At 42.8% G+C, this 19,644-nt stretch overlaps 1 protein-coding gene across 2 annotated transcripts in view; it reads right to left on the bottom strand.

Annotated features, from left to right (window-relative positions):
• Positions 1-3,256: 3,256 nt before the first annotated feature.
• The window catches only part of OBI1 (ORC ubiquitin ligase 1), a 37,965-nt gene continuing 21,577 nt past the window's right edge, over positions 3,257-19,644 (bottom strand). For both annotated transcript variants that reach the window (XM_028526467.2, XM_036011250.1), the window contains exon 6: positions 3,257-6,257. In XM_028526467.2, coding sequence (XP_028382268.1) covers positions 4,745-6,257 — 1,513 coding nt within the window. In that variant the 3' untranslated portion in view covers positions 3,257-4,744. The remainder of the gene's footprint in view (positions 6,258-19,644) is intronic.

Here is a 19,644-nt window from a genome sequence, read left to right as displayed (position 1 = left end):
CACTGCATGAAAATTTAATTCATGGACTGTAGCGCGTTTAAATAAATGAAGTGTTAATTCATTAGGATTAATTAATTTGTTAAAGGATTGTGTGCAAGGTTAAGGTGGAAAGAAAACTCTTTGTTGGTTTCGCGTCTTAATCGCCAGGTTCGTGAGTGGTAATAAAATGAAAAGAAACCGCAGAGTCAGTCGTTTCTTCCGGTGGGGACTGGGCGGGACCAGCTGAGAGCTCCCCCCCCCCCCCCACGACCCCGAAAACGCTGGAAACTCCGGCCGCAGGGGCACCGGGCGGGTCTGTGCGCCCCACCGACCAGCGCCGGGGAGGAGGGAGCTGCGCTGGCGGCGGGACTCTGGGAAGGCTGGGGTGGCTGGAGCGGGAGGGAGGGAGGCAGCGCCGAGCCGGGCCGGCGGGCCAGACCTCGCCCGCCCTCCCCAACCCCCACGCCAGCACAGAGATGACCCCGTGAGCCAGGCAGGTCGCGCCTTCTGGCCTCCGGAGCGCCGAGCCTCGGCTTAATGGACAGATGATGGGCCAGTCCTGCCACCTCCCGATCCTTCCAGCGCCCAGGGAGTCACTGTCTCGCCAGCAGGCCGCCGGCCCTCGCAGCCAGGGCCAGCCGGCAGCCCCAGGGGACGCTCAGAGGGCGGAGGCGGGGCAAAGGCAAACTGGCACGCTCTGGCTGGAGCATCCATCGGAGAACCTTTCCCAATCGGGTCGGGACCTTAGGGAATGGTTCCTTCTGCGCCTCTTGTAAGGGCAGGACGAGTAGGCGCCCCATGCAGCAGAGCGGACCAGCGGACGAGAGTCCCTCTTCCGCACTGAACTCTCATTCACCCTTCAAGACCCAGTGCAAATAGAAGCTCACGCTTCTACACACTTGGTTAGTCCAACTCACACTTATTAGTGGGGGGTCTGCTCCGCGTGGGAACACAGCAGGCCCAGGAATCTACCGTCTTTGAAGAAGTAGAGCTTCAAGTTAGGTATTCTAGACGGCCTCTCACCTAAAACCGAGAATCACCCTCGCCTGAGTTGCAGATGAATTCTTAAAAGAATTCTGCATTTAATAGATGCTTCCTCGCTCAGAGCTGGGTTCCGAGAATTAGGCAATAAATGTTCGCTGTGCACTCTGAGATCATTGCTTAAAAGGTTTTCTCTCTGCCAAGTATTATTAGAAGGATCAGGTTACACCATGCGAGGCAAAGGCTGGGTTTTAGGACTCCCACAAATAGGAAGGAAAGACCTTCTTAGGAGGCTTTGGGAAACTCTTCTAATCTAAGAGGCCACATTCAATGAAGTTAAACTGTTAGTTTGATGTTGTCTACAATATCATTAACAGGGGCAAAAGCAAGGGAAAGCATGTAATGCAAGTATTACTGGGGAAAACTGAAACCATTTTGCTAACAAGTTCCTGCCACAATGAGGGTTCAAGACCAAAGTCCTTCTCTTGTGGAGGGTTAACTTTAGTTGTTTCAAACCAAGGGAAACACAGAAGAGATTACAGGAAAACAATGCAAATTTGAAATGGGCTATCCATCTTAAAGTCTATCACTTTGAGTTTTGGTCTCTACCCATTAAAACAGGAGACTTGTTGTTTTGGATGGGATGACGATTTTGAAAATTAAAAGAACAAAGGTCATGTCAAAAAATAAGCATGTCTTTAGCTATTGCATTTTAGAAAGATGAGCAGTCAACAGATGCTTTTATTTATAAAGACATGAGCTGAGAAGAGTCTGCTTCCTTCGTCCCTAGTGCACCCTAGCCCACCAGGGCCTCAGTGCTGTCTGTAAGCCCATCTGAATGTCAGTTCATGTGCATGTTGATAAAAAGGGGCACACACACTCTCCCCCACCACTGAGCTTCCACTTGGTAATTAAATGTTACTTGGGAAAGAAACATGCTAATATTTCCAAGATATGCTTAAAAGAATCCTTGGGAACTTCATACCCACTCACTCCTTGGCCTAGACATGTGAGTGCCCAGGCCCAACACAGCTCTGATGCACTCCAGCTCCACCTGCGATGACAAAACCTCAACTCGCTTATCTGCGTGTGACCCAGGGGCGGTGGCTGGTTTGCAGAACTTGATAGGATGATGAAACACAGATTAGCAAAGTACTTGGTTTCGGCAAAAGATAGGTTTTTTTTTAGTGTATGTATATAATAGATATATTTTAAAAGTGTGAGAGCATTTTCATGATACAGGTTATGCTAAAGACAAATAAGGATGCCTGATTAAAATCCTGCAGATTATTCCCTTCAACTGAGGAATTCCAGGTTTGATTAGTTTAATACAGGAAGTACCATTTTGGGAAGGATACAGCAGGGTTTCCGGAGCGGCTGGGAAATACTGGGGCCCTACACAGATGCTCTCGCCCCAGGTAGGCATTAGTAAGTCAGGGTGTGCACTGGGTTCCATGGCAGTGTCAGAATACATTTGGATTAAAAACTGATACATTCATGGTACAAAAGTTATACACAGAACACAATAAAAAGCTTACCCCCAAATTTATTCTATTCAGAAAAACTGAGATTTCTACACTTAATAAAATTTCAAACGTATAACCACATTGTCAAAGAAGTTTAAACTGCTAATATCCCTGAAAGTACCCATGAGCTTTTAACATATCAGAGAGATAAAATGACACATACTTATTGAAAAATGTATATGACAAAACCAAAAAAATGCTTTGTAGTAGCTTTTCAAAAACTTTATTCTGGCTTGATTAGTGGAAGGCATGATTCTCCAAGTCATAAAAATGATTTGTTATATTTTTATGGTTTTGACTCCTTGAAGTCTATTAAAACAGGGGTCAGCAAATTTTCCTCTATTTTAGGCTTTGTGAGACATATGGTCTCTGTTGCAACTAGTCAATTATGCAGCAGCAGTGCGAAAGCAGCCACAAATAATGTAAACAAATGAGCGTAGCTATGTTCTAGTAAGACTTTATTCGGAAACAAGGAAATCTGAATCACTTATCGTTTTCCTGTGTTATGAAATATTCCTAGCATTAAAAAAAAAACAATTAAAAAGTGTATAAACTAGTTTTAGTTCATAGGCCTTTCACAAGAACAGGTGCAGGCCAGATTTGGTCCGTGAGTCATAGTTTGTCAATTCTTCTTCTTCTTTTTTTTATTGTTGTTTAAGGACAGTTTTCTGCCCTTTTCCCCCCTGTCAATTCTTATAAGATCAATTTTAAAAAAGGTAAGTTTGACTGGTCTCTATAGGCTAATTCAATATCTGAGACAACATCAAGGATTACAGTGCTTATGACATCCTTTATTCAGTTCCCACAGAAAAGCATGCAGTATTCATGTAAAACAGTATGGCATTAATGTAAAATGTTCAGTGCACATTTGCTAGACAAGTCATTCGCATACAAACCATTTTGAAAAAAACCTATATAGGCGTACCAAACACATGTTTGGTGAGAATATAGTTTTTTAGAGCCTACATTATAAATTGTGCTTAGCTCACCTCTTCTCACCCCTCCAACACTCTTCATGGAAAAAAAAAATTTTTGTCCTATGTAAAAGATACTCTATTAGCCAATTGAAACTTCTTTTTCTTATGTAAGAAAAACAGTGCAAGCAAGAATGCTATCATGCATAGTTTTCACATGCAAACGAGAACTCGACCACCCCAAAAAAGCTTCCCTGGCAGACCACAGGAGTAGGTCCAGGGCTTGTTAGTGAGTGCTTCTGTGCAAGTCCATCGGAACAGCAAAACCACCAGTTTAGTTTAGGCCCCTCGGAACCCAACTGGTCCATGTCTTCCTTCCAAAGCAGACTCAACTTTCGATTTCTCACTACACTACACACAGAAAGATGAGCAAATGAAAGTTATCTCACGTGAAACAGATATTTTCGTATAGAAATGTCATCTTTCATAATAGCAAACGTTTTTTTTTTACAAAAACTGAACAAAACACAACATTAAGAATGCAAACATACACATAAAACCAAAAAAGAAGTGAATGTTGGTCTAAGGTTAGAACACTATTTCTCCATGATGGCCTTGCATAAAAAGTTAGGCCACGACTACCCATAAACAAAAGGGGGCAGGCAAGATAATGCCCAGCCTAGGAGAAGCTTTAAAGAAACTCAAGTGTCCCGTGGGCAGTGTGCAGACAACACTTACAGTGTTATTTAGGAAATCCTAGTTCTGAAGACAACTGAGGCTCATTAATAGGCCTGTATCTATTGGTTATAACCATTGTATCTAATGGTTATTGAAAAATCAAGACTGAAAACAAAATATATCCAAACCAGATACAGGTAATAGTCATCGAAAGGAAACTCTCTGCCTACCTTCTGGTCAAAAAGATTCCCAAACAAAAATGAAAAAGAACAAACTCTTCAGAATGAATGAAAGTATTCTGGGCACACTGGCAGGGGTGTCCAACCTTTTGGCATCTCTGGGCCACAGTATAAGAAGAGTTGTCTTGGACTGCACATTAAATACACAAACACTAATGAAAACTGATGAGCAAAAAAAAAAACAAACAAAAAAAGGTTTAAGTAAATTTATGACTTTGTGGTGGGCCGCATTCACTGCCACCCTGGGCTGCATGCAGCCCATGGGCTGGACACCCCGGCCAGTACAGGCCAATCTGCCATATTCTGACTGGACACTCGACTAAAGACTATCGATTCAAAATCATACAGAACCTTTATGAGGGGAAAGTAACTTTACACATTTATATTGGTCTAAGGACAAAAACATAAATGACACCTTTCTAATGAGTCAACTTTTAGTTGCTTTGGATGGGCTGGCATTAGAGAGGCTGCTCTGGATTTTCCTCTTTGTTGACTGGTTCGCACTTTTATTTCTCTTCTCAGGCACAAAAGCAGCAGACCAAGGAGACGGCAGGTGGTTGTGGAGACCATGCATCTCTGAGGACATCTTAAACAAAGAGGACCCAAAGCTCTGATCTTCAAACAGCTGATGTGACCCGCTCAGCAGGACACCTTGGGAAAACTCAGTCTGAAACAAACAGCTTGGGGGTTTGATTTCATTAGTTCCTGAGTTAGAACTGGGATGGAGTGAAAAATCTTCGCTCATCTCCTGGTCAGGCGGAGAGAGGAGGAAAAAAGAAGAGGGTTTCCACTCATTTCCATTTTCTAACTGATCAGTAGTTAGAGAACCTTTGGAAAGGTTTGGCTTAGTTCTTTCTTCCAGCTTATCTGGTTCCTCAAGGAATTCACTGCCTTGGGAGGACTTTGACAACCCGTCCAAATCCAGCGACTTAAAGCCGTTATTACACGGGCTCTTGCTGTTGTCCGACTCAGACATCATTGAGTCCAGCTCGGAGATTTTGTCAAGGTAAGCCGCGTCCATGGAGGCTTCGCTCGATGTTCTTGTCCGATTCATTTCGAAAGAGCGAAGAGAATTCAGCCTCTTGGATAAACATGAGCCTGATTTCTCACTCAGTTTTGAAGAAATTTCTCCAACAGAATTCGCAATTGTGTTCCCCTCGGAGCTTTCAAAATCCAAGCTCTGGGCGTAGCTTGTGGAACAACAATCCCAGAACCCTGTCTTCGGGGAAGGAAAACATTCTGATTTCTTTTCAGTCTCACTTTTATCGTCTTCTGAAGAATCTTTACTGCAGACATTTGGAGAATCACAAAAGTCATCAAACACCAATTTTCTGAGATGGTGTGAGTGCTTTTTGGAACCTCCTGCTTTGACCATGGAGTTCTCTCTATTTTCTGGGGTATTGAGCTGAAGGCAACTCAGGGACAAAGGAGTACAAGCAGCCGGAAGGTCATAAAGTTCATCTTTGTAGGGGGCACAGTCACTGGGCTTACTGCCCCACTCTCTGTCCAAGTAAGTATCCATGCTTGTGTCTGTCACACCTAACATTATTTCCACCTGCTTTTGATATAGGTCCTTGTTCTTAGAACATTTCAGGTCAGTTTTGCTGGTGCTTTCCTGCCGGGCAGAGCTGTTAGAAGGCTGTGCCAGGTGAGAACTCGAGGTGGACGAGCCAAGCTGCTTTCTGGCACCGTCACCTGGATTCTTGGACGGCACATCCTCCTCGCTGCCGTTGCTCCCCTGGCCATCCACAGAAAGTGCTCTCTGGCAAATGGAGTTCATAGCTTCCTTCTCTTCGCTTGAATTTTTTAGCTGTGCAATTTGAGATTCTAGTTCCTCTATATACTTATCACTCCGTTCCAGGGCTTTCTTGAGGCGATTGGTTTCACGTTCGTACTGCTCTACTTTGGATTGAAGAGCAGCTACTGTAAACCTCCCAAACCTGCAAGGAAAGGAAGAACAGTTAACCTTACAGTTCAAGCTTTTTTTCAAAGTTTAAGAATGCCAATTTCTCAGCACACTCTAAGTGATACTTCAGACCACTCAATGAAGGGGACAAAAGCAATGCCAGACATAGCATCCTAAAAAAAAAAAAAAAGTGGGGGGGGGGTGATTTCCTACTTTTTAAATAATAAACACGATAATAATGGCAAAGGGTCTAATAGAATACTTTGTGGTCTAATCAGACCAGTGGTAGCAGAGAGGCAGAAACCCACTGAAGACTTCCCTTCCCTTCCGAGAGCTAGCCCTATCAAGTCAGCTCATATATGCATGAAGAGCTATCCCCTAAAACAATGGCAAAGATTTATGATAACATTTGAACAGTGGTCCACATCTTGAAATATTTACATTCAATCATTTTCCTATCGCACAGCAGTGTTTTATAATACATTTCTTATACAATGTCACCTTGTCAAACATAAAACGCCAATTTGAAATTCAGAAATCTTAGCAGTCACAGCAGGGATGGTTTTAAATACTTATTTGGACCCTTTCAATTATAGCCACTCTTGATCTGAAGCTTTTACTTGGCCTTTCCGAACACTGGGCTTTAATTCATTTCAGTTCTACTTATTTTTGGCATTTTACAATTACGTGAAACATCAATCTCATTTCCTCCAACTTTGAAATATAAAGTCAGTGCTTGTGGTTCCAATATGTTATGCATAAAAACATTTTCACATTTTCTGAGAAGGAACATTCTGGAGAGCAACTGAAAAAGAACACATCAAAAGTCCATTCCTTTTACTCGGTATTATCTTGTTTTCAATATTTCCTTAAGAATGGGCATTGGGTTCAGCTCAGAAAGCCATTTTTGAGCACGCAGCATGGGCTGGTGGGGTGTCTGGAGCTGGGGATACAGAGACCGACAGACTCTTCCAGCTTGAAGGGACATACAATATCTCCCTTAAACTCCATCGGACCACCAGGGGAAATTTTATCTTTCAGAAAACTGCTCCTCCGATGAGCCAAGAAACATAAGCCTTATATTCTAACACCCTAAAAAATAACTTCACTCCACAAAAGTTCTCTTCTTAATCATTGCTTTGATTAATTAAACACTGATCCATGAAGAATTCAGGGGCTGTCTCTTTGGAGGAAGGTACTTGAAGAGGTGACTTCTAGAAATTGATTTTATCTCTGGGTTTATCTTTCTTTCTTTTTCTCCCTAATAACAAAAATAATTACAATGAATAAGACATGCTAAGTGTTGAAAACAAGGATCAAAGAGAAGCAACAACAGGAGCAACTGCATCTCTAGGTCACCACCACGTGCTCTGCGAGCCGAGCTTGCGCCTCCCACCTCCTCCCACAGCAGCTCACTTCCCTCCCCCAGCTGGCCCTCAGTAGAGCCTGGCCTGCATCGCTCCAGGAAGAAAGCAGGGACAAAAGTAAATATAGACTCATGAAATCTCAAGGTTAGAAAGGGCCTTAAAAGACTTGTTGCTGAATATTGATCTACTCACTGCAATTAACTGAACTCTCTGAAAGAGCCTGCTCCCTTCAACCTCTAAAAAGCAAAGCAAAAGTCATAGGTATACAATACACAAAAACGAAAGCAACTACAATAACGAGCCTCCCTGTTTTAAAGACAAAATTTTTTAATAAATATCTACATCTTTTATTTTATTTTTTTAAAGATTTTATTTATTTAGTTTTAGAGAGGGAAGGGAGGGAGAAAGAGAGAGAGAAACATCAATGTGCGGTTGCTGGGGGCCGTGGCCTGCAACCCAGGCATGTACCCTGACTGGGAATCGAACCTGCGACACTCTGGTTCGCAGCCCGAGCTCAATCCACTGAGCTATGCCAGCCAGGACAAAATTTTCTACTATGACTATGAGTATTTGGTTGAATGAAAGATGGAAGTCTTTCCTTCTTTGCTGAAGAAAAATATTTTGGTTTACAAGTGTCATATTTAACAGAGCTGTAGTTTCTGTAAGAAAAACTTTAAAAGTGGACAAAGCTCTTTAGTGCATTCAGCACAAAATGTGAGTTCTTGATTGTAACTACTCTGGCATAATCAAATAACCCACATATTTTTTAAGGGAAAACTGAGCAGCGGTTTATTTAATGCACACAGTGAAAGCGACAGCCTTACATCTGCTTACCAAGATAAAATGTTTTTCTTAAGTGCAATTTTTATCCTCAGATGAAAAATATCAAATGATTTAAAATCAAAGAATGTGACTAGATAGTAGGTCTATTACCAAAAGGAACTCAGAAGCTTACATAAGGAAAGACGAGTGACAAATAAGGACCATTTCTCAAAATATTAGCAGCTTCTTATTTCAGGCTTTAGCCTAGAATTTCAAACTGTAAGATGCTATGTTTGTCCCTACGCGCTTTTAAAAGGAGTTTAAAAATGGTTCTGAGTTGAAGCCAAAATGATAGCCCTAACCGTATGTTTTGTGTGACTTCTGAAATAAAGCTGAAGAGCCATGAGAACTAACAGCAGAGGCCAGCCACAGAACACGCGTGAGGACGTTCACGTGGAAGTCACCAGTGGAGCTGGCTGCTGTCTGAAGGCCACTGCCCTCCAGTCCCCACAGTTCCAGTTCCATGCTTCCATGCTAGTAAGGGACGAATGAACAGAAATGCATAGTGAAAGCCATGCAACTGATCACTGAATTAATCAGTCCCTGTAATTTATTCGTTTGCTGTCTTTCCCTTCCCCAGTAGAGCGCAAGCTCCAGGAAAGCAAGGAGTTTGACCATCTTACACTTACAGCTAGCTCCCTAGAACAATTCCTGGTATACAGCAATCCCTCATTAAATGTTTCTTGAACAAATGTTACTTTTTCCTTATTTTAAAATACATCAATGCTGCCCTGGCTGGTGTGGCTCAATGGACTGAGCACCAGCCTGCGAAATGAAGGGTCACTGGTTCAACTCCCAGTCAGGGCACGTGCCTGGGTTGCAGGACAGGTTTCCTGGCTGGGGGTGTGTGAGAGGCAACCACACATTGATGTTTCTCTCCCTCTCTTTCTCCCTCCCTTCCCCTCTCTCTAAAGATCAGTAAATAAAATCTTAAAAAAAAAAAACAACAAACTTCAATGCTCTACATGAAGACAGGAAAAACAAAAGCAAAAAGACAGAGCCAGCACTGTGGGGAAAGCCAAAGGTTTTTGGTTCTTGGGCCTCTTTTACATGTAGGTATTATGAGTTACTGTATTACCAAACTAAATGTTTAATACATCCCACTGTTTTCTTTTTTCACTGACACCAAGGAGAGCAATGAAGTATGACATATATACAATGTAGTTCTTTTTCACTACAAACTTGCCATTATACAATGCTCCATCAAAAACTAAAAACAAACCATTCCACTTTCACCTTAGCAAAAGAATGCGAGTAGATGAGACTCCTGATATAGGTAGCATGAACTTTTAGCTTACCCTAGATGCCCACATTAAATTTGGCAAAGAGCAATTCACTTGATCATACAGAAATAACAATCAGGAATGCATATACGATGCTAAACTTCCAAGGAAGAAGACAATGAGCATAAGAGCTTATTTAACTTTGAGTTTTAATACTCTCTTCTTCACACTAATTCCAGATACCACTTCCAGTGTACATGTCAGTAAATGCAGCAATGACAAGGCACGCCGGAGGGATCTCTAACATCATTTACTGTACTTACTTCCTTTTCCTGAGTAAATTTCAAAATGGGAGTATTTTCATAAACATTCCATTAGAGACCAGAAGGCTTTGATTTTCCAAGTGGCAGTGATGGCCAAAGGCTTCATTATGTTAGAGAAAACATCGCAGAGCAATGTGGGAGCTACAGCTAATATCAGAATCCAGGAGAAGCTTAAAGGATTTTCCATCTTGCAGTGTTCACTGATATGTACATTCTGGCTGAGGGCTCCCTTGTCCAATAAGCTACGGGAGAACAAGACTGCTCTTGTCCCGACTGGAGGTAAGAGAAATGCAAGTGCTGTTGGTTTCCCCTTTGAGGCACTGTAACTATTTTAAGGGCATCTCCAACAAAGAAAAGTTCCCAGGACCACATTTACAGTCCACCACACGGGAGGAACAGAATGACGTTTGAAGGGTGTCAGAAGAAAGCAAAAGAATAAATGCCAGAACCAAGCATCAAAAGAACTAACAGCTTGTGCTATGCTGCCATTAATTAGTTGTGAAAACAAGTGATTCATTTTGCCTCTCCAGTACTCAAAGGCATCCCCAACAAAAGAGAAAATGCAGCAAGCGCAGCGCGTTGCTGAGACCACCACACTCTAGAAACATCATCTCGAGGAAACAGGGGACACTGCCTCCCTTGCATCTTTTACACCTTTTCTTATTTGCCAGCTAAAGTAATCGTGAAATGAAGTGAAAGCAACCTTTGGATCTGGACCAGCTTTTGTGATCTAGCCTGACAGATCTTCAGTGTCGATGTCCTTGCTCTGCATGGTTCTCATATGCACAAATTTCAGTTAGCAGTCTGATTAAGTGACACCAGTCATTCAACAACATGGTTAAGTGACTGCCAGCTTTTCAGTTCACAAAACACTATGTAAACAACAGATGTGTACCAGGATCAGTGGCCAGTCAGATCACTTCTTTCAAAGTCTGAAAGTGACTGGTCACTGCGACCTGTCACTCAGTTCACATATAGACAGCAGAACATGTAGTTGTGCTGCCATAAGGCATTTTATGAAAATGGACAATCAAAGAATTAGCCTACAAAGTCGAAGGTGCAACAAAGAAAGAAAAAGTGATTAACACCAGAAGTGAAATGAGAATCAAATGTAATGTAGTTATGGAAGAACAGCTGAGCATGGGAATGTTCAAACTGTCACCATTTGAGGGCTCCTGGACATACTAGAGGAACTCGGAAGAGGCAAATTCACTGACATCAATGAGAAAAGTGGTCGTGACGAAAGGGCTAAAGATACCTGGAGGAAGTGACAAGCTGGCAAAAAACTCCACATTGAAGCACTATGGAGGTATTTCACGACACTGACAGTACGAAGGATACAATGTTGGAAGCTATGCAAACTTGGGAGTATGATAGTTCATAAAGCATTAGAGAAGATGCTAGATTAATATATAAATTATGCGATAAGGCAGCAAGTACTATTCAGATTATCCTCTGTAATTTAAAAAAATATTTTTAAAGGGTTTATTTATTTATTTTTAGAGAGAGGGGGAGGGAGGGAGAAAGAGAGGGAGAGAAACATCAATGTGAGGTTGGCTCTCACATGGCCCCTACTGGGGACCTGGCCTGCAAGGGTGTAGCCCTGACTGGGAATCGAACTGGTGTCCCTGGGGTTTGCAATCCACGCTCAATCCACTGAGCTACACCAGCCAGGGCACTCCCTAATTTTTTTACAAAGAATTAAACATGGCTCTGACTGGTTAGCACAGTTGGTTAGAGCATCATCCTGATATGTCAAGATTGTGGGTTCAATCCCAGGTCAAGGCACACACAGAATCAACCAATGAATACATAAATAAATGGAATAACAAATCGATGTTCTTCTCTCTCTCGCTCTCCCTCCCTCTCTAAAATCAATAAATAAAAATTTTTTTAAAAAAGGAAAAAAGACTTTCTCAATGTTTGGTTTAAACAGTACTATATAAACATTAGCTTACTAAATAAATACTAATTTTACTATTTTTTCATTTCCATATACATTTATAACTGACAATAACAGATTTAATGTTTTGACAAAAATTGTTAAAGGTTATAGAACAATTAGATTTTTCCCAGTGATGACTAAGATTGCTTTGCACAATTTTAGCTTAAATATCATTTTTATGCTCCTGTATAATTGTTCAAAGTGAGATCACCAGTGTCACTGTATGGGCGGCCAAAGCGAGCACAGGATTATCTACACGATAGTAACAACGGTTGGCATGTGCGAAAACCATGTACATTCATATGAGTCTTAAATGTTTTTTTAAAGAGCTGCCACACATCCTAGGAAAGAATGACCCACTCACAGGGTGGACTTTATTGTGGGTTGCCTGTCTGCACAGCTGCGGCTGCCTGTCTGTTCATTCCCGCTGGAAAAGTACCTTCTTTATGTTAACCATGAAGAGAGGTCAAGTTTCAGAGGGAAGAATTTCCCATCGTTCTTTTCCCTTTCCTAAGAATTTTCTCAGGCCCTGGCTGGCATAGCTTAGTGGATTGAGCACGGGCTGGGAACCAAAGTGTCCCAGGTTCGATCCCCAGCCAGGGTACATTCCTGGGTTGCAGGTCGTAACCCCCAGCAACCGCACATTGATGTCTCTGTCTCTGTCTCTGTCTCTCTCTCTCTCCCCCCTCCCTCCCTTCCCTCTCTAAAATAAATAAATACATAAATAAAATAAAATCTTAAAAAAAAAAAGAATTTTCTCCTAAAGCATAACCCACTAGTTAAATATTCCTTAAATCTGCAAACTCCTCTGTTTGATTACACCTAACCTGAGTGAGCAGCTTGTAAAATGAGCTTTTCAGGAACCTGACTTCTGATAGGAGTGGGAAGAAGGAGGGGCGGTCCCAGGGCTGTGCTCTGCCTCCTGCGTTGTGTACAGGGTGGGTGGGGGCATATTCCAGGGAAAGAGGAAGATCGGGGCTGTAAGGAGCTCAGATCAGTAAGTGGGGGCGGGGGGGGGGGGCTGTCTCTCTCACCTGCCTCCAAAAGGCTGTGTGTGCATTACCATGCCCATTGCATCCTCGTGTCAGGAGCGTGGAGGTGAGGCGGACATCTGTCTTTAAATTATGAGGGACCTTTAACAAGTGGCCTGTATATTTTTATCCACTGCTGAGCTAAATGAGTTGCCAGTGTTTCCAGAGATTTTTCTTTTTAAAATTAAGCAGCTATGAAAATGTTATATTCCTAGAGAATTTGTTATTCATAAATGTACTGTCTATGGCCCGTTCTAGCTATGTAAGTTGGTTCCACAAAAATATATTGTAAATAATATGAAGCATACTCAGAGAGAAGAGGAAGGCATTCTTTCATCCTGAAGATGCAAGATAAAGTTTTTGTTCCCTGGCCTATAATGAAAAAAGAAAAGAAAAGTGAACCTTTGGGATGAACTTGCCAAGAGTATGTGCAGAAACAGTTTAACAGCAGTGTGACAAATATCGATGATGATGATGATGACAGTAATAGTAGCAGCAGCCACAACTTACTGAATGTTTACTTACGTCAAGCACCTGGCCATGTGCTTGATATATATTTTATTTAATCTAATCATCATGTCAGTTGTTTGAGTCAAAACCTGTTACTCTTATTTTAAAAATTAGAAATGAGAAGCTTTAAAAGGTTGTCTCTTATTCAAGGTTATGTAGCAAGTGAGCAGCAGGAAAAGGATTTGAATTCAAGTCTGTCTGAATCCAAAGACCATGTCTGAACCCATGTGAAGGGTATGAACATGAGATCCCTTCTTAAGTAACGTCAGCACCTATTTATACTGTGGCGAAGAATAAAATGCAAGCTCGGTTTACTAGGAACAAAGCCTGTACACATAATCAAGGGACCAGCATTGTTGCAATATTTATTAATACATACATTTGCTAATAGAAACATGGAGAGAAAAAAAGATGTGGGAAGACAGGATAGGAATGCACAAAGTAGATATTTATCCAACAGCAACTGTGCTTTAGACTCAAGCTCAAGAATATTTTGAAACTTCCAAAGATCATTTTTTTTAAAGGAGCCTTGCAAGAAACTATAGCCCAAATAGATCATCCTGGCAAATGCCAACCCCCAAAGGGTATCTATTTTAACCAGAGATATGAGGACTGAATTTGAACCAGAACTATGAACTGAAATCTCCAACTTTAGTGTGCTAAATATAGAAAGTATATACAATCATTTTATCTACCTCATGCACAATCAGCAGGCATCTTCAACTGCAAGGAAACAAGGCTACTTAGGCGACGTGAGCAAAAATGTAAATATAAAAATACAAGCTATGTTATGTTGCATCTTCACTTAATCACAAAATATAAAATGCTTCAGTATTTGTGAGAGAAAAAAATGGCACAATTTCCCCCTTAAAGACAAAGTCCACATGCACCATGGAACAAGACAAAGAACTGGGGCCCTTGAAAACATTCCCCCTCCACCCACCAAAAATTGTATTGAAAAATTAAGGTAGAATTTGGTTTTGCAAGCTTCCAAATGGAGAGCAGAGTTTAAATATAATAGCTTATATTATTAACCCAATTTTAAGGAAAGATTTGTGTGTATGTTTGCTAAACTAATTAGGCATTTGTAGTGCAAAAAAAATTGTAGCGTTGAAAATGCTTGCAAAGATACCCAGAAATTCTTAACAGAAACCACCGAAGTACTGGGCAGTGTATGTGGACTGTAGAGGAGCAGGTTCTCCTTTGTGGCGAGTCTCTGAGAAGGCCAGACCGCGTGAGTGTAAGTACTCGCTTTGACTGTGGAATGCACTCCATCCCATTTGTTAAGTATACTTCATTACGATTCCATGCAGAAGTGCCCCAATTTTCTGCCCCAAAAGATCAGACTTGAAGTTTGCCTGACATTCATGGGGATCCTAATCTTTCATAGAGGGAACCTTAAAATATGCTATGTCATTTCTTCTTTACAGTTCTAAGGGGAATAAAGGACTTACATCTTTTCCAAAAATACAATATTCTTTACAACAACAAAATCTCAATAGTGTAAAGAGTACAACTACTGTTGAGTGAAAGAAGCAAACTTTAAAATCTCTGGACTAGTATCTATCTACATATACATTTTTCATTAGAGTTAATCCAACCTCTCTCAGCATGGGAAACAATCGGAAATAAAACAAAACAAAAAACTGTGATCCAGCCACCCTGTAATTACTACTGAGGTGACAGCTATTGAGGACTAATGTACGCTGAGGGGCTCTACGGAAGGAACACAAAAGGAGTAGAAGACACTATCCTGTTCTCAAGCAGTTCATACTCTTTCTGACAACCTTCCTGCTTAGTCATTAGCATGCACTGCAGGCTCCTAAAATACCTTATCAATACAATAAAGACAAGCTGACAGAAAACTGCAGTAACTGTCCATCCCCAATTAGCTGCATATGCAGAGAAGGGCCCCTCAGGCTGCTGAGGGGCCTGAGCACGGCGGGCTGTCACAGTCTGGCCCCAGGGTATCATCAGGCTCCCCTGACAGTCTACAAGTTCCCCTTCCGGGAAAACCAAAGGGCAGAGCAGAATCACTCGTTGGATCAGGCTGGGGTCAAGTACCAGGAATCATGGCATTTGTCAGAGCAGACTCATGAGAAACAAAAAAGGCCACAGCAGGTCAAGAAGGGCCAGCAGCCAAGGCCAGCAAGACCAGAGGTGCTGCTGAAAGAGCCAGGAGCCAGGAGTAGTGGCAGTGGTACAGGCGTGTCTTAAAGCACAGTTCAGGAAGAGCAGACCTGTGAACGGGAAGGGGCCGCGGTTCCGAGTCAGCATGGAGACAGACAAGGGCAGGAGTCGGTTCAAGCAGGGAGACTCAGGCAAGAAACCTTGTCCAGGAGCCAGGCAAGCCCTGACATCACCTCCTCTTTTCCCTTCCTAACTCCCAATCTCTAGGACACCCCTAGTACAGCTTAGGAAAACTTCAGGAAACCCCTCTGCTCTCATTGGGAGAAAATGCCAGGGATCTGATTTCCTGCGCTCTTAAACTTTTCATGTTTGAAGTTTCAAGAAAGCTCAAAATCTTAAGTTCCTGCTCATTCCCATCCAAGCGGCAGTGCAGAGCATTCAAGTCTAAGGACTCCTTCCTTCTGCCAGGCCCCAGAGAAGGCACACTTGCGCACACACATCTATTGTATATACATTCACATATGCATGCATTTAAAAATTACGTCTTAGCTCCAAGAAACTGAGAGATTAACTGAACGTTACAGTCATGGAACTGGTCAATATACAATGTGATCCTTAAAACCGTGTGACAAAACAACAACGGGAAGAACGAGAGGATGTATTTCCGCTGTCTAGGGACATCAGGGAGGGCCTCACAGATAAATGACAACTGGGCTAGATCCCAAAGGATGGGCAGGGATTAACCAGGCAGAATAAAAAGAACAGGCTGAAGGGGAGGACCAGGGAAGGCAAAGGAAAAGGCATGAGCAAACACACGGAGACACGGCAGGGCACGGCAAGCCCGGGCGCAAGGAGGAATCCAGCACGGCCAGAGCAGAGGACAGGAAGGGGGAGCCTGGAGAGGAGACAAGAAGGCTAAGCTAAGGCCATATTAATAAGGAGTCTCACATGTTACACTAAGAAATTTGGGTTTCAGTTTGCAGGCTATGTGGAACCACCAAAGCTTATTAAGTAGGGGAGTAAGTTGATCAAGTTTACATTCTGGAATTAAGGCAACAAACAGTAAAGAAGATGCTTGAGGGCTGAGAGTAGAAAAGAGCAAGCAGTTGAAAAGTTGTTAAGTAGGCTAAGCGAGAAATCACATGGATCTAAACTAGTGGGAATAAGAAGACAGATTACAAAGGCATTTAAGAGGCAGGACAGATAGAGGATGTGGCCCAATTAGGTGTGGGACACGGAGAGGGGTGGGGAAACGGGGAGGCTGCAGTTTCTACCTTAGGCAACCAGATGAGTAGTCAAGTCATGAAAGAGACTAGGAACAAAGCAAGAGGATAAACAAACTGGCCCGGGATGGATCACGGATGCAATTATTTACACACACACCACCCCCCCGCCAGTTCTTTGTGCTACATGTTGTGCCAAAAACACAAAATTCTTTCCTTTAACCTCTCAATGCCACATTATCCACATTTCACATAAAGAAAATGGCTCCAAGAGGTTAATTTATTGAATGTTATTTATCTATTCATTTAATTACTCAATGAATATTTGTCACGTCTTTCAGGTGCCAGGGTTTTCCAAGAGAAGGACATGGCAGCTGGGTCCTTGTGTAGCTCAAAGTTTAGAATGAAGGAGGCAGAAAACAAACAGACCGAGTGTCAATCATGGGCTCTAAGTGCATTTCAAGTTTCCATTCATTTCACCCTTGCTACAAGTAGGGAGGTGCTACTGTCCCCATTTCGCAGCGGAACAGAGACGGAAATACAGAAAGGTTAAATATCCTCCGCCGAGTCGCAGGGGAGTAAGGAAACGAACCCAGAGTTCAGTCCTAGGGAGCCTGGCTCCGGAGCTCCTGATCACACACCACGCTGCTGCCCCACACCCTGCTTTGATCCGGGTGCCATCACTGCGAGGCTGAGTAAGGGAGCAGAGGGTGTGGGAGCAGAGGGCAGCTTCTGACTGAAGGATCAGGAAAGGCCTCTCCGAATCGGACGTGAGAGGAGACAGCACACACAGATCCGGAAGCAGAACGTTCCCAGCAGAGGAAATAAGTCCAGCATGTTTCAGAAACAGAAGAAGGCTATCGTGGCTGGGGCAGGAAGACTCGGGGAAATGAGAATAAGATGAAGTGAAATGGGTAAGTGTAGACTAGCTTGTAAATGTTCGAATTGAATTGTAGGAAAACACTGCATAATTTGCAGTAGAAGATTTAAATAATTTGATTTATACTTTCTAAAAAGACAACTTTGAGTATGGTAAAAATGAGCTAGGTAGGGGGAAAGGGGGTGGAGAGAAAGCGGGGGAAAGGGGGTGGAGAGAAAGCAGGGGAACAGGAATCCAGGTATTCTGTCCCCACAGCCGAGCACGTACACTAGCACCACCACGAACAGAGGAGTGAGGTGTTACTGCTGCCGTGTTACAATAGCTGTAATTGTAACGTTAGGCCACAGGAGTTTCCCAGCCCCACTGTAACCGTATGGGACCGCTGTTACATAGGCGCTCCAACGCTGACTGCAGCCTTATGCAGTGCATGTCTGCAACTGACCTCTTCACTCTCAAATAAGGTGTAAATTAGACAGACAGAAACAAGAGCCCACAGTTCAGGAGAAAAGGCAAGGCCAAAGATTTACATTTTCTTCTGTGATCTTTCACCTACAGGTAAGTGTTATTATTATTAAAGGCATGAGAATAGATGAAATGACTCAAGAAACACAAATACAGCAAAAGAGGAGGAAAGCACAGACTGTAATCTACGAAGTCTATTCTTTCCTCTTTCGAGCACTCCTTTTCAAATACTAGAAACGGGAAACACTGCTCACTGTCCAGAGAGCGTCTGGAGCCTTTATGCTCCCTCAGGGGAGCTGGCACATGGGTGAAGAAGGCTGGTTCCCAACCACAGTCCTGGGGGTGCCGCGCAGTGGAAGAGCTGCGGCAGGCAAGGAGTCATCATCAAACCCACGCGTCTCACTAAGGACATGATGACGAGAACACGTAACACCCCTAAATCGTATTTATAGAACGTAAGGCATTAATCCAATTATACCCAAGTTTGACATAAATGACCTGTGAAGTTTTGTACATGGAGCTTTAAGGTGGGTCAGTGGCTGAACAGCTGCTCTGCCAAAGCCTCAGAGTAACTGGCAACATGGCACAGACCCCGCTTGGCAGCAAACTGGTTTTTTGAGTGTCTTGAAAAGAAATGAATTCTGGTATGGACTGAATTGTGTTCCCCACTCCCATCCCACCAAAGTCCTGTGTCCAAGCCCCATCCCCAAATGTGACCATACTTAGAGACAGGCCTTGAGAAAGTAATTCAGGTTAAATGAGAGATCATAGGGACGAGGCCCTAATCTGATAAGACCGATCCTCCTAAGAAAAAGAAGAGAGGCCAGGGTCTCTGTCTCTCTCTCTGACATGCAAAGACACAGTGAGAAGGTATACAGGCCAAAAAGAGCCCCACCAGAAACTGAAACTGCCAGACCTTGACCTGGGGCTGCTGGCCTCCGGAATTGTGAGAGAATGGAAACCCGGGGTTTAAGCCGCCCCACTGACAGTATTTTGTTAGGGCAGCCCAAGCTGACACATATGCTTTCCTAGTTTTTTTTCCTATCTAGTCTAAATTTTAAAGCTCTCCTGAATGATTTGTAAAACATATCTGCATAATTTGAAGGCTACATCAGAAACGAAGGCTGTGTTTAAAAGCATTCCTTGACATCTAACTGAGTAGAAAGGGGCAAATAATTGGTCGAGGGGCTTCCTAACCCAGGGGCTAAAACAGAATGAATGGCTTTTATTTGCCTGCATGTACTTTCAAACTCTTGAATCTTCATATTCTTTCAATACAAACAGAAGCTCTCCTCAGATGAACCAGATCTGGTATTTTCAGCTGTGGTCAGCTTCCCTCTGACTCCCACTAGGGCTTGGTGATGCAGCGTAAACAAGGCTATAAATCAAATGCAATGCATTTAATACCTCAATGCATGGCAAATTGATCTGAAATAGGGGTCAGTTCAAATCGGTTTCTTTTTTTAAGTGAAACTGTCCCTTACCGTGAAGGGAAGGCAAGGAAG

This window comes from Phyllostomus discolor, chromosome 11, assembly GCF_004126475.2.
Source record: "Phyllostomus discolor isolate MPI-MPIP mPhyDis1 chromosome 11, mPhyDis1.pri.v3, whole genome shotgun sequence".
Lineage (NCBI taxonomy): Eukaryota > Metazoa > Chordata > Mammalia > Chiroptera > Phyllostomidae > Phyllostomus > Phyllostomus discolor.
The sequence above is the reverse complement of the archived record's forward strand: the minus strand, read 5'-3'. Positions and strand labels throughout refer to the sequence as shown.